General features: G+C 27.3%; 1 protein-coding gene across 2 annotated transcripts in view; it reads right to left on the bottom strand.

Moving 5' to 3' along the window:
• Window positions 1–200: 200 nt before the first annotated feature.
• The window catches only part of Rme-8 (receptor mediated endocytosis 8), a 189,307-nt gene continuing 173,601 nt past the window's right edge, over window positions 201–15,906 (bottom strand). For both annotated transcript variants that reach the window (XM_075361095.1, XM_075361097.1), the window contains 2 exons: window positions 12,022–12,262; window positions 201–6,390 (listed from right to left, as the gene is read on the bottom strand). In XM_075361095.1, the coding sequence (XP_075217210.1) occupies window positions 6,299–6,390; window positions 12,022–12,262 (333 nt within the window). In that variant the 3' untranslated portion in view covers window positions 201–6,298. The remainder of the gene's footprint in view (window positions 6,391–12,021; window positions 12,263–15,906) is intronic.

The raw sequence follows: 15,906 nt of genomic DNA, 5'->3' as shown, positions 1-15,906 counted from the left end.
TAATATACATTTAATGCAAAGTAATACTTCAATTATCAAATGATTATTTTTAAAGTATTAATAGTTTATTAAATATAACTTTAACAAATCAGTTTAGAAATAATATATAAAAAATTTTTAGAATGTTAAAAATAATGGTAGGATTCACAGATATACCAAAAAAATGCATAAAGAAAAAAATTCAGACAAAAAACTCTTAGTGATTTTTAAAATTCATTGTTAAACAAGTTTATTTCTAAATTTCTTATATTAATAAACATATCTATATGACTATACATATACTTTTACACTAAACATTATTAGTATAAAACCTAAGTTAATTATAACCATAATAATTATTATTCTTTTCTACATAAAATCTGGAATTACACACACAGTGATTTATAAAAATAATTCTACCATAAACAAAAATATAGTTTTCTATATTGATATCTATTACAAAGTATAAACAGCAACTTAATTTCTCATCATGTCTAAGAAATTATAACTAACACACTTAGACACACATGTAAATAAAAAAATAGATATATAAAATCAGATTGTAACAAGAATATTTTTTTTCAAGGTATGTTTAAGTTATTTAAAGTATTTATCAATTTGGAAAAATTTTAAATAGAACTCAATAAAAAAAAATTGACTAATAAACAATAACGGGCAATTTTGTCACATTTCTAAACAAATTAAAAATCAATTTAACTTACTTAACATTAATTGACTCCGGATAATTACACACACATAATACAATAAAAAAAGAAATAAAGTTAAGTTGCACTGGTATTTAAATGGGAAATTACTTTTATTAATTTTAATGTTAACGACTTTTATAATCTTATCAATAGTAAATAAATACATCATTTAAATGAGATACAAAATTGTACTTTTGCTTGTTTTTTATTGCAATACTTTATTTTGTAAATAAATAAAACTAAATGTGATTATAAAAAAACTGAAAATATTCACGAGGTAAAAATGAAAATTGACAAAATGTATTTTTAATATAAACTGTTGCTTCTCTATATTTTTCTTTATAGTATCATAGTTTATGATCATATTTACATAATGTGTTCTGTGAAAAGAGAAAATTACATAAAATAGGTAAAAACAATATTCAAAAGTATAATATTATTTAAATATGTCTTAAAATGAATTACATTATTAGAATAGCAATGAAATAAAAAGAAGTATTCATTTTTTAAAATAAAAGCATTACTAAAAACATCACCTTCTATTTAACAGACACCATAACACAATTAATAATTACTTTTAAACTATTTTATGAAATGAATCTTAATAGAAAATCAGACTTCATAAAGCTATATACAAATGCAATTTCTTGTTAAATAAAAATTATTTTAATTTTTACACATGTTACAAATCTACAACTTCACAAAATTAAACAATATGAATAATTTTCTAAATATAAAAAAAATTGCTTAAGGATACAATTTAAGTTCTTACTGTCGTAGTGAAAATATAAATCAAGACTTTATTACAACAAACTTTTGTCAGACTGTTACATTTTTAATTAATCTATTTGGATTTTTCTTATACAATGACCTTTGAGAGAGAAAAATTTAACATAACTTAAGACTCAAAAAAGACGTATATTATTAAAATATTCTGATAAAAAAACAAAATAAAGCAAAAAAACCTGACAGTAATGATAAGAAAGTGTACATTTATTTAAAAAAGCAACCAGTGAATTGTATTTTATTGTACAATCAAAGTTCAGTTTTATCAAATACAATTTAAATTTTTCATAATTGAATATAGCATTATTACTGTTTGCAACAGATGGATTTTAAAATATCTTTATAGACTTTAGCAATTTCATTAATCCTTACAGATGTTTAGATTTATATATTTATTTTATTTTATTTATAGACAAATATTATATAAGCTGTGTTAAAAAAAAATAAAGAAAATATCAATTACTTCAATAAAACCTCTACAAAGAGAGAAATACCTAGTACTTATTGGTACTACAGTTTTATAAACTCTAGTTCTCTGAAATAAAATCTCTTCATAAATTATACCTTACAGCAAACAATGAACAATGGTATAACAGTCAAATAATCGATGGATTTAATTTTAACTGGATTGTAAACAAAAAAGAAATACTGTATTTACTATCACCATTTCAGTATTACATCTAATATCTCATACAAGTGTTAAGTTTTCAATATAAAGCTAACAATGAAAATAAATGAAAGAATTGTTAAAGTAATTTATAATAAAGGGAACTCCAATAATATACTTGACAAAATACATCATGTAAGGAAATGGGCCAACATCTTAACAGATTACAGAACCATAAAAAAACAATCTGATTTTCAGAAGGAACAATTTTTAATTTAGAAAAACGTAGTTGACTGGCAAAAAAACAAGCAGCAGAGACTTTGCAGTTTTAATAATTAATAGAAAAACTATATTTCATTAAAATAAATAGTTATGATAATTTATTACTAACAATTCTAGTTCCTATACACCTTCTGTAGCACAACTTTTTCTATTGTAATATTTTATTATTTACGTTAAGTCTCAACTTAAACAGAGATTCATATTAACAGTTGTGAGCAAACAATTAAAATGTTTTATGAACTGTTTATTAAAAGATTATTTACCTTCAAACATAACTTTTTTGCCCTTTTAATATAAAGTCAAAACTGAATTGCTTTTAATAATTTAAAAAGTCATTTATTAATTTAAAGTATATAGTACATAGTAATAAACCTTATAAAAATCAAGGATCTTCATCAAAAACTTGTAATCAAACAAAGAAAACAATTGTTTATCCTCCTTCCATACTATGAACAACTTCTGTTTTCATCATTAGTTGCAGTCAGTGATTTTACTAAAAAAAATTATACATTATAAAACATAAAGTACGTTTTCTGCAGAAATATCTATTTGTCATTCTAATTCCATACCTACTACAAAAATTTAATTATCAGTCATCTAAATTATGGTCATTGGTAAGCGGTCTTAATTAACAGGTTTAAAATAACTATTATTTCTACCAGTGAAGAGAACCACACTGCAACAAATGATTTTATAGTGAGTTTATGAAATTCCATTACCAGAAACCTTTTCTTTAAAAAATGCAGTTTGAATTATAAGGAATGCAAATTATTTAAAGTAGCTAAAATAAACCAATCACAGCCTTTTATAATAATTAATTATTCTCTCTTAATCACCATGTATCGGAATGTGACTTTCTAAGATTCGTTATGTTAAAATCCATCTTAAACATATTTTTTGTTAAACTAGAATACAAAAGTAAAGAAGTGTAACATATTATGTATTCAATGCCAATTCTGTCATATTGAGTACACATGGGTAACAAAATGTCAGGAAGAAAGAAAACTTAAGATATGGAAATTAAATTTTTTAGAAGAATTTAGGAAAAACAAAAAATGTATTGGAGGAGGCAAGGATAGTAATTCTCAGATGGTTTTGACATCATGTTAAGAGGATGAGGGAAACACCAAAAGAACAAAATTGGAAATATTGAATTCGGGGTAAGTAAATGGCTTGGGGGTATACTATTTTAATTATATATGTTTTTGTTTATGTAGATATTTCCTGAAAGATCAAACATATTGTTTCCTATTAACTTAAGTTTATAGAGCTACCTCCAGGACCACCATTAAGTATTGCTTTAGAGGATGAGATGAATGACAGTTTTTGTAGCGTGTGAAAATGCCATGCCTGACTGGGATTTGGAATAGTTTTCCTTTTTTATTATCTATCTAAACAGACAAGATAACTTTATTGTTGTCATTGTAACATATGGCAGGAAAAAGTTTCATGTTATGTTGATGCTGATATATACTGAAGCAATGAATGATTTTGGCATCATGCTGCTACCACACAGGCTATGGCACAAGTATTTTCTGAGCTACAGTGAAGGAGCATGTTGATTTGAGAAACATATTACATTTTATCATCCATAACTGTCCAAAGTTACATGAAATAGTAAGAGTAAGTGACCAGTAACCTAGCATGCATTGTGTAATGACTGTAAAAAATGTATAATGAACGAGTTAAAAGTTGGATTCCAGATCGACACAAAAAATTTTAAATTCCATGTCCTTAAGTACCTGCATTACCAGAGAAATCTCTTAACTGAGAATATTAATAAAGAAACAAAATAATTCAAACTTTTGTTACTGTTTAATTAGTGTACAAAGCCAATTGTAGTTAAGATTAAATGTGATATACATTTTTTTATAGAGGAATATTTATTTAAAATAACTATCATTAAATTTTGCAGATGAACTATGAGAATAATGAACACAAACTGGAATCATAGGTTAACTCAACAGTTTCTATTGCATATTACAGACTTACATTGTTTTCAAAAGATTAATATAAGAACATGATATTTGTGTCTGTAAGTGTTTAATTTGGTTCACTGAAAAATCCTCTTCTAAATATTAATTTATTAAAATTATTAGTAATAACGTTTGCAGTCACTTATAAAGTCTGTAAAAGCTAATATGTGTTAAATTTTAACATACTACTGCAGTCCTGGTACATATACTTTAAAAGAATTTGAATATCTAAGCTATTGGTATAATTTGACCACTGGGATTCAATTACTGACAGTGTATAAAGGATGGTTCATCTTAGAAGTTTAGATTAAATGATGAATGCTATTACTAGAGCTTATATCTCTTGTCATGTCAGATGCTTAGTATATAAAATTTTTAATAAAATGGCTGTGATAAATCGAACGGTAGAAAATAAAAATAAGTAAAATTTGAATAAATCTCATAGAGAGGTGTAAGAGTAAAAATTTCAGAAAGGAAAGACTCTTCTAATAACATACAAATTAAAGACTTTTTTTAAAAGATTTTTTTCAAAAGAGCTTATAGTACATTTATTCTAAGTTGGAAGTGTATAAAAATTAAGATATTAATAAAAAATTAACACTTAAGAAATACTTTAAACTTGCAAGGGGTTATCCCATTGGAAATTAAGTGAAGAATGATAAAACCACATAATATGTTGAAATATGCTACTTATCTTAATTACAGATAACTTAATGATGTGAATAAACTTCCATTTATATAATCTATTTTGTTACAAAATTTAAATACAGATATTATTAACAATAAACATACCTTTTTAAAGAAAAAAAATCATAAACATGTTATAATATAATGAGGAAAACTGATTATATACATAATGATAGTTGTTACTCCCCTCCTATACAGCCTTGGAAAATTTGAATCTGTAAAATCAAAGTTTTAACCCTGAGCAATAATGCAGAGATTTTGCTGTACACTACCTTTGACTTAAAACCAATGTTCATAAACAGTTAATAATTTTATTTAATTTCATTCTCATAACATGATGATACAATACCTAGTATCCTATCCTATATGAAATTATTTAAAAGGAAAATAAAAAAAAACATCATATTATATACTTACAACATTATATACCTAATAAACAATTTTAACAAAACTTACCACAAACCAGTTTATGAATGTAATGAAAAAGATAACAAATTTTCAGTTTTTAAAAAAATTCATATAAATTAAAAATTGAATAAGATACAAATGGATCAGGAGAAATTTTTAAAGTACACAACTTATTGGTTATACTGATTTTTTGGTCACTAGGTGGTCTTTTAAATTCTTTTCAATTGGCAGTTACAGTTCATTAGAGGTAACATAATGACTTCTGTTTTTAATAACACAAAAATAGAATACTTTAATTTATAAATAAACTGAAATTAATACACACTACATAACATATGGATTTATTATTTTATGCATATATATATATATATTTTTTTTTTTTTTGACAAGAATACAGTTTTATTAATCATAAGAGGAAGATTAAATGATTTTACAGACATAATATAATACACATTTTTTATTTTAACAACATTAAAAAAATATTAATAATGATATTATAATCTTTTACATTATTTCACTTTATAATATTAACAATAAAATATGATCAGTACATTCTATCAGAATTATATATATATAACCACTTAAAAGTTTCTAAAATGATAAATAATAACCTAGAATAATACAATTATCACAAATACAGCAATTTTTGCTAATAATTAATACATTTATTACATTATATATATAATATTTACACCAGCCTTATTCTCTTTGCAGGTTTTTATTTATTTTTTTTATAAAATAAATAAATGTAGAATATTACAAATAACAAGATTCATTTAGTTTATAACTGGTAAATATATTAGGTAGAATGCATGCACTAGTACTTTTAGTACTTTTTTTCATTAAAATTAATAATTTCTTTCATCTCATCTGTTTTCTTCCTTTGCAATAGGTGGTGGCACATTTGATATCGTTTGTGTTACTCCCTGTGTGAGATAGTTTGCAGTAGTAGGAACTCCTGAAAAAACATGCAATTTAATCATAAAATAAATGAATATTACCAAAAACAATCTATGAAAATTCAATTCATCTGGTCTCAGTGGGTGAGTATTTAAACCTTACTCCATGAGAGTAATGTAAGGAATATAAAATTAAATGTTATTTGTAGGTCTGAGAATAAAATTACAGCGTACTTCTAGAAAAATTTAAGAAACAATGAAAGGAACATAGATTTAAAAATTTATAATTTATAAGGTAAGTACATAAAGGTTTTAAAAATTTTCAAACAACCTGTTCACTTACACAACTGAAACTGAATACTTATAATTAATGGAGGTTTAAAAATACGCTAATAGAGGGTCAATACATTTGAAGTGCCCCAAAAATCATAAACTGGTTGTTTGACCAATTCAAAAAATATTGAAACTTTCCCAGTTGTTTCCTACATGGCACAGGATCTTAAAACTACTTTTTACAATTTTTTATTTGTCAGTTTATCTGTGGCGGCCATTTTTGTTATGGTGCACACACTATTTTTGTTATTGTAAGGGTTTACGGAAAAAATCCTAACTAAAACACTATTGGTTCTGGAAGCATGAAACAAAAAGCAATTTATTCATATTTTCCCAAGGTACCAAGGTAAAAGACTGGTCCAGTGGTTTATTTACCTATCCCTCTTCTTTCTATGAGAAAATTATCAATAAATTTGAACATGAAAAACAGTGAAATTTAACTTTTGGTCATTTTTCTGAAGCAGCAGGGATGGCATACACAGTTTGAATTATTTTTTTATATGTTAGCATCAAAAATTAATTTAATTAAAATCAATTAATTAATTAATTAATTATATTATATTATTATATTATTAATTAATTAATTAATCAATTAATTAATTAATCAAAATTTAATTTAATTTATTGTTAGCATCAAAAATTAATTTAAATGTCAGGAAAAGATTTTTGAAAGTGTATGTTTGGAGTGTCGCTTTATGTGGAAGTGAAACTTGGACAATCGGAGTATCTGAGAAGAAAAGATTAGAAGCTTTTGAAATGTGGTGCTATAGGAGAATGTTAAAAATCAGATGGGTGGATAAAGTGACAAATGAAGAGGTATTGCGGCAAATAGATGAAGAAAGAAGCATTTGGAAGAATATAGTTAAAAGAAGAGACAGACTTATAGGCCACATACTAAGGCATCCTGGAATAGTCGCTTTAATATTGGAAGGACAGGTAGAAGGGAAAAATTGTGTAGGCAGGCCACGTTTGGAGTATGTAAAACAAATTGTTGGGGATGTAGGATGTAGAGGGTATACTGAAATGAAACGACTAGCACTAGATAGGGAATCTTGGAGAGCTGCATCAAACCAGTCAAATGACTGAAGACAAAAAAAAAAAAAAATATGTTAGCAGTTTTACCATAAATAATATTAATGGTGATATACTTACCCCTAAATTTTATGAATTTTTGAAAATAATTTTTTTTCAAATTCAAATTTTGTCTTCAAATAACTCTGATGGAGCTGGTGATAAAAATCTAAAATTTGCACAACTTGCAATGTTTATGGCAAATAAAAAAGTTTCTTGTGTATTGTACTAATAAAAGAGTTATAACTTATCAAAAATCATGAAAAACCTGTTAAAAGTAATTACTCAGAGTTTTCACTTTTAAAGGAGACATAGAATTCATTTAAGTTTATCAGAACAACGCACTTTTGTTCATACACTTTGACACCATCAACATGTGTGCTAACACAATCCTTTTTACCAAGACACAGCCTGCTATTATTGTCATCTTCATAAAATAACACAACTTGTTTTATCGTGTCATTACTAATTCTTGTTTTATGTCTTTTACCTAACTTTAGTAGAATGCCTTGCTCATTAACTAATTTTCTAGTAAGTCTAACCAAAAGCTCAGACACATTGAACTCTGATATTATTTTAGATCTGGTCCAAGACTGGGGAAGTAAACTGACAATTTTAACCTTATCTTCTTTAGAAGCAAGAACACATTTTTCTTTTAGTAATAAAATAAGATCATCATATTCATGTGAAGAAGATTGAGCTGGATTTTCATTTTCAGAAACTTTTGAGTCAAAAGACAAGATTCTTTTTTGATTTTTGGGATACCTTATTTATTTTAAATTTTAATGCTGAAGGCCTCTGATCCATGTTTAATTTTTTCAATTTTGATGGAGGTGATATACCCAAAATGCTACAAGCAGCATCTAATTGTTCAATATTGTGATGTGGGGCAATGTATTTTTCTTGGTATTCGCATTCATATAGTTCTTTGTTCTGCTGAGGAAAAGTACTTTTGAAACAGTTAACACAAACAGATTTTCCTGGAACTAAATTTAAATTCGGAAAAATGTGTTCTTTAAGAGCTTGTTCTAATGTTATTTGCCTTAGTTTTTCTCTAACTGTTTTTTTATGAGTTCTCAAAGGATCACAACAGAACTGTACATACAGGTGACTGAATTTTGACAAAAACCTTTTTTCATGATATTTACAAACACTAATGACATCTTGAATTAACACGTAAAAAAAATAAAATAAGTTGTCAGTTTTCATCACTAAATTCACAAATTTTAATGATTTCTTTTGGCACTGTACCATACACTGTTTTATGACACTCTTCAGTCACATAAATTCCTATGGAACATTGTTATTCCATTTTTTATGTGAAATTAATTGAAAATAATGTAAAAATTTAACTGATTTTAAAATTTGCAAATATATTATTAAGTAGAACTTATTTATTTAATAAACACTGCCAAACACAGGATCAAATTTGAGACCCTCGGTAAAGATGTGAACAGGTCACTAACTAATGTCGGATTAACCAGTCTGTAACTGCAAAGCTAAATGATGCAAAAGCATAAATTTTCCTGACTGGAAATGACTTCAAGCGCCTGTTATAACATGAACACTACAGTTGAATAGTTCAAACAATATAAATTTATATTTCAACTATAAACAATATAATAATTATAAACAATATAATTATATTTCAACTATAGTAAATAATAAGTATAAAAATATTAAAGTGCCAAGAAGGCAAAAATCTCCTTGGAGCACTTATTTAGTTAGTTAAAATGGCTATCACTTTTAACAGGTTTTTTATGATTTTTGAGAGGTTATAACTTTTTTATTAGTACAAAACACAAGAAACTTTTTTGTTTGCCATAAACATCTACAAAAACATTGCAAGTTGTGCAAATTTGAGATTTTTATCACCAGCTCCATCAGAGTTATTTGAAGGCAAAATTTGAATTTGAAAAAAAATTATTTTCAAAAATTCATAAAATTTAGGGGTAAGTATATCACCATTAATATTATTTATGGTAAAACTGCTAACATATAAAAAAATAAATCAAACTCTGTATGCCATCCCTGCTGCTTCAGAAAAATGACCAAAAGTTAAATTTCACCGTTTTTCATGTTCAAATTTATTGATAATTTTCTCATAGAAAGAAGAGAGATAGGTAAATAAACTACTGGACCAGTCCTTGGGAAAATATGAATAAATTTCTTTTTGTTTCATCCTTCCAGGACCATAGTTTTTTAGTTATGATTTTTTCCATTAACCCTTACAATCACAAAAATAGGTGTGCACATTATAACAAAAATGGCCGCCACAGGTAAACTGACAAATAAAAAATAAAAAAAAAATAATAGTTTTAAGGTCCTGAGAAATGTAAGAAACAACTGGGTAAGTTTCAGTTTTTTTTGAATTGAACCACCCTTGGGTCACTTCAAATGGATTGCCCCTAGAGCCAAAATCATGACTTTTACTGTGGTGCTATATTTATCAACACCACTAACTATTACCTTATTTATTATCTCATTAATATGAAAAAGAATTGTATAATTGCAAAAAAATTCATGAAAAATATTTTTTCAAGTGATTAGAGGGTACGATTAAAAAAAAAAAAAAAACAGATTTTCAGGAAATCTATTCTAAAGTGCTTAACTGAATTATAGTTCTTACTAATAGGAAAACCTATTAAAATTCTACATGTAGTACCCCTTGAAAAATAATGGATAAACTAAAGATCAAACCAGAAAATTTCACATATGTATCAAAAAAAAAAAAATAGCAATGGTGTTGCTGAACTTACCTGTGAAATAATTTTTCTAGTAGAGTTCAAAAACTCCTTGTTATTAATTAATATTAATAGAATAAATACCAGTAATGACAAAAAGCTATCTCTCTAATTATATTATCATCATTTTCAGTTCCCTTTAATCCAAGTTTCCTTGGGTTGGGTCTTCCACAAAATTTCTCCAACTGCCTTGATACATGAACTTTTTCATTAATCTCACCACATTCCCTCTCTTGCACACTTCCTCCATCACTGCATTTATCCATTTCATTCTTGATTTACCCCTTGGTCTTCTACCTCTTTCCTCTGCATGCAACATCCTGTTAGGTAATATTTCCTCAACCACCCTTTCAATATGTCCAAACCACCTGAGTTTTGATCTTCCAATTGACTCGACAAGGCTTCCCAATTACAGTTCCTCTCTAATCATACTCTTCCTTACCTTATCAGTTCTTGCCTTCCCTAGCATGCTTCTCTTGAAATTCACTTCTGCTACCTGTACTTGACCCTCCATCTTTCTGCCGCGTAGGTAAGAATTGGGACAAAGTAAGCTTTATACATAACTTTCTTGCATTTCAAAGGGTACCTCCTCCTTGTTCCAGATTAGACTTCTTGTATTCTTATAAAATCCTCTAGTCTTCTATACTCTTCTTGTACTTCTTTCTTTAACAATTTCCCACCCTCAGAGATGCTTCCAGATAAGTAAAGTATTTTACTCTTTCTATTTTAACAATCACTATAATCTTCTCATCACTAAACTGCACACCACATTTCTAAATTTCTTTACTCCACACATTTATTGCAAACTACATCCCTTTCCGACTCCTCCTCCCCACATAACAGATTGTCAGCAAATAAGTTGCTCATGCCTTCCGGCATGAGCAACTTATTTGCTGAAAAAAAAGAAAGTTAAAAAGGAAATAGCGGAAGCTATTTCCTTTTTAACTTTCTTGAAGAGTCCATCCATAGTTATTATAAAGAGAAGTGGAGATATCACACTTTCTTGTCTCAATCCAGTCTCTATATCAAATCAATCTGACCTTCCCAGCCTTGTCCTGATGCAACTCTTGCTTCATTCACACATAATTTTAACTATCTGGATGTCCACTTCATCTATATTTCTTTCTTCTAGCACCTGCCACACAACTTCCCTATCAGTGCTATCATATGCCTTTATTATGTTCCGGAATCCATTATTAATTTCTTATTATAATCCCACTTCTTCTCACTTGTCTCAGCACAGATATTGCATCCACAGTGGATCTACCATATTTGAATCCCATCTGTTCCTCTTCCAATCCCCTGCTCAATCTTCCTTCTGATATGGGGTTTTCCATTACCATTTCAAACAGCTTTGCCCTATGTGGAAATAGTGTAATACGTCTGTAATTACTACATAACATCTTGTCCCCTTTTTTAAATATGGGAATTATTATTCCCTTTTTCCAGTCTTCGGGAATCACCTTCATTTTCCTTACTAAATTGCACAAACTTTGAGATTATTAATTTAATGAATTAACCATAAAAAAAATTAAATAATACCTTGTAAATAATGTTGAGAAGGAGCAGTGGTTATAAAGAGGTCATGATTTTGATCACGAAATGATGCCCATACAGTTGACTGTTCCAATAATGAATTAACACTAGTACCATGTAAATGACTCATTGTCATAGATTTTAATGCTTTTACAATCAATGCTTTACAACGAGAAGAATTTTCCATACTATCTATTCGGCCATCCAGCAAGTTTAATAGAAATGGAACAAGATCTACATCCAATGCCTGCAACAAAAGCAATATAAAAGTATAAATATTATCTCCTGATAAAAAACTAATATAGTCCTATTAGAAGGGTGCTTCTCAAATTGTTTAATTAATGAAATATCTAGCTGTTGTAGTCACACATAAAATGAACTTTTTTACTTGATAAAATTAACCAGAACTCATTTACATTTTTTCTTTTTTGTAATTTACATATATTAAGTCTTAAAAGTGATTAATCATATTGATCTTCATATATGTAAAATTTTGTCAACATTTTGATTAAAAAAAAATCTGAATAGTATTACTATTTTTTTATAGTTTGTTGCTTGCTCTGGCAAAAAAAAGTAAAAACCTTTCATGTATATACAAATAAAAGAGTAGGTGCCCACAAATCACTGAGTCTATAACTTCAAGTCAATCCCAGAAAGGGATCCTACATATTACTTGCCACAGAATCACAAAGAAACAGTCTACATAGTAAATAGAAATAAGAGAACTGCTAATCTTGTCCACAGTCTCCTTTCGATAAAACTTATAATTTATAAATTGATTGATAATAATTTATAAATTGAAACTGCACAAAATATATAACATTACAAAATAATCATTAATGACTTGCATATGAAAAATATTATTAAAAAAATCAGTTGTTACATATTTCAACAGAAAGAAAAATACCTAATACATATGATAGAATAATACATCTGTCAATGAGAAAAAAATTCTGAAGTGTAATCCTTCCAAACACCTTATCTTTATTAATGTACATTTGTGTATTAAGTGATATTCAAAAACTATTACATAGATGACAATGAGAAACAGTGCTCTGAAGAGCTTTCTTACTTAAGAAAAAATTGATGTGGTTACCACATGACATCCTTGTACGCCTATTAAATTACATATATACATTTTTTGCTGCTAAAAATTTCCTTAGAATTTTACATTAGTTTATATATTAATTTTGTTTCATGTCACTCAAGTAGATATGTAGTGTAAGTGAGAACATGTCTGATTCATAACCATGCGCACACCTGGGTTCAAATGTGACTTCATACACATAATTTTTTTTTAACTTTTTTTTTTTTAATTTAAATATATTGATTTATTAATAATTATTAACCTCTGATTGTAAACATTTTTGAATTAAAATGAAAAGTACATAAAATTTTATTTTACTAGTAATGTATATAAAGTCGGATTTGAATTGATGTGCCTTCCCCTTGTAAGATCTAAATATTTCATTAATTAAAATTTTATTTGACTATAACTCTGGAACCAAAGACAATAAGTACCACTTATGATATGTTGTAGAAAAGCTCTCAACGAGGGTTTACTACTGCAGTTAAAAAAAAGTCCAAAATCCAAATGTTTAAAAATTGAAAGCCTGCTTTATTTAGAGGTCTGACTGTACACACATTCTTGGCCCAGTCAATTTCAATCAAAAGGAGAGGTGCACAACTAGATGTTACAACCCTAAATACAAAATTTCAACATTCTATGATTAATCGTTTTTGAGTTATGCAAGATAAATAGGTAGATATATATGTACGTCACGCCAAAACTAGTCAAAATGGATTCAGAGATTGTGAAAATGGTTATTTCCATTGAAATCTGAAATTTTTCACGATTACAATACTTCCTTTACTTTGTACAAGGAAGTAAAAATCAGTAGATCTCAACCACTGTTTACAGATATAAAAATATTGTCTTTATTCTTGTTTAGTTTTTAAATGTGGTAAAAATTATAGAAGTTTTGTTTCTTTAGAAAAATGTAACCAGGGAAATTTATTTCATTTACTTAGAAATAATGTTTTTAATATGACATCAAATTTAAAATAAAAAAAGTACCTAAATAAATGAGTGATAGATTTCCTTAAAAATTACAAAGCTAGGAGAAAATCAATTAACATTGGAACTGTGGAAAAATGCTAATAATCAAACAATCGAAAATCTCCACAAACATTTAATAGAAATTTGGAATATAGAGGAACTGCCGGAAAATTGGAACACAGCCCTCTGCACAAGAAAAGAGACAAGACAGATCCTAACAATTACAGAGGGATTTCCCTTCTTAATGTAATCTACAAGATATTTTCAAGAATTCTTTTCTGGAGAATTCAAGGCCAACTAGACAAGAAATTGGGAGAACATCAAGGGGGTTTAAGATCGGGAAAAAGCTGTTCAGAACAAATCATAAATTTAAAATAGATAATTGACTACCAAAAGAAAAGAAATAAAAACTTAATAATATCACTAATAAATTTCAAAAGAACTATAACAGAATCTGTAGAGAATCTTAACTAAACACCCTTAAGAATTTGGATTCTGCACAAAATTAATAAATCTGATTAACACAACATTTAAAAACATAAACTCTAAAATAAAATTTAGAGAACTCTCCAAATCATTCAAGATAAAAACAAGGCTAAGCCAGTGAGATTGGTTTTCCCCACTTCTCTTTAACTGTGTATTTGTAAAAAATCATGAGGGAGTGGAAAAAGAACTCAAAATTGGACAACAAATAAAATTGAATTGTCTAGCATTCATGGATGAGCTTGTGTTGCTGTCAGAAGGTTGGGAGGAAACCAAAAAACAAATAGAAACCTACAAAACATAGCAGAGAAAGTCGGATTGAAAATCCCCTATGAAAAGACTGTAATAATACCCATCACCAAGAATAAACTGAATCACATCACCCTTCATAACCAACAGGTAATAAAAACCACACATAAATTTAAATACCTAGGAGAAATAATAACAAGAAACATAAATAATAAGCAACAATCTAAAATAGAATCAATAAACTCTGATTTGCACAGAAACTAACATGGTCCACATACAACAAGAAGTCCCTCTCACTAAAGATAAAGATTAGACGCTACAACACAGCAACATGACCGGAAGTAACCTATGCATGTGAAACACTATTAATCTTAGAAACTGAACAAAAGAATTTCAGAAAATGGAAAGATGAATTATAAGAACAATTATTAACAAATAACAATTAGTAAATGGAAAATATCGACTTTTCCCTAATAAAATTGTATATCAAAAGAACGAACCCTTACTGTAACCTTCTTTAATCATCTAGCAAAGCTTCCAGAAGAAAGGCTAACCAAGAAATTACAAACCTAACAAAAAAAGAAAAAAGAAATTAAAAAAACTGGCTAAAAGAAATAGTAGAAGATCTTAAAGAAATTAAAATTGCAAAAGAACAGATTTTGAACAGGGAAAAAGATTTATCCTTAAAAACAAGAAAACAAAATTAAAAATTAAAATTCTGAAAGAAAGGAATTACAATACCACAGAGGAACAGAGATTCCAGAGATCTAAAAGAATGATAAGAGTATTGGGCAAAGAAGAAAATTCCCAGAAATAATCTTCCCAACATTAACTAGAATTGCTCCAATGAGAACCTAAACCATATTAAAAAAAAAATATTGAACTTGTTCTAAATACAATAACATTCTAACTGCTTGTTTCAAAAAATGAGCTGTCTGCCAAATTCAATAAAATTGAATTACTAATTCAATTGCAGGGAAATAGTTCATGATAATTATTTTATGTTATACTGGTTAAACATTTATATGTTCCGCCACTTCACAAAAATGAGTAGCCCATTAGTTGATTTGTGACAATATGGTAATGATAGTAACAGTAAT

This window comes from Lycorma delicatula, chromosome 3, assembly GCF_047948215.1.
Source record: "Lycorma delicatula isolate Av1 chromosome 3, ASM4794821v1, whole genome shotgun sequence".
Taxonomy (NCBI): Eukaryota; Metazoa; Arthropoda; class Insecta; order Hemiptera; family Fulgoridae; genus Lycorma; species Lycorma delicatula.
The sequence above is the reverse complement of the archived record's forward strand: the minus strand, read 5'-3'. Positions and strand labels throughout refer to the sequence as shown.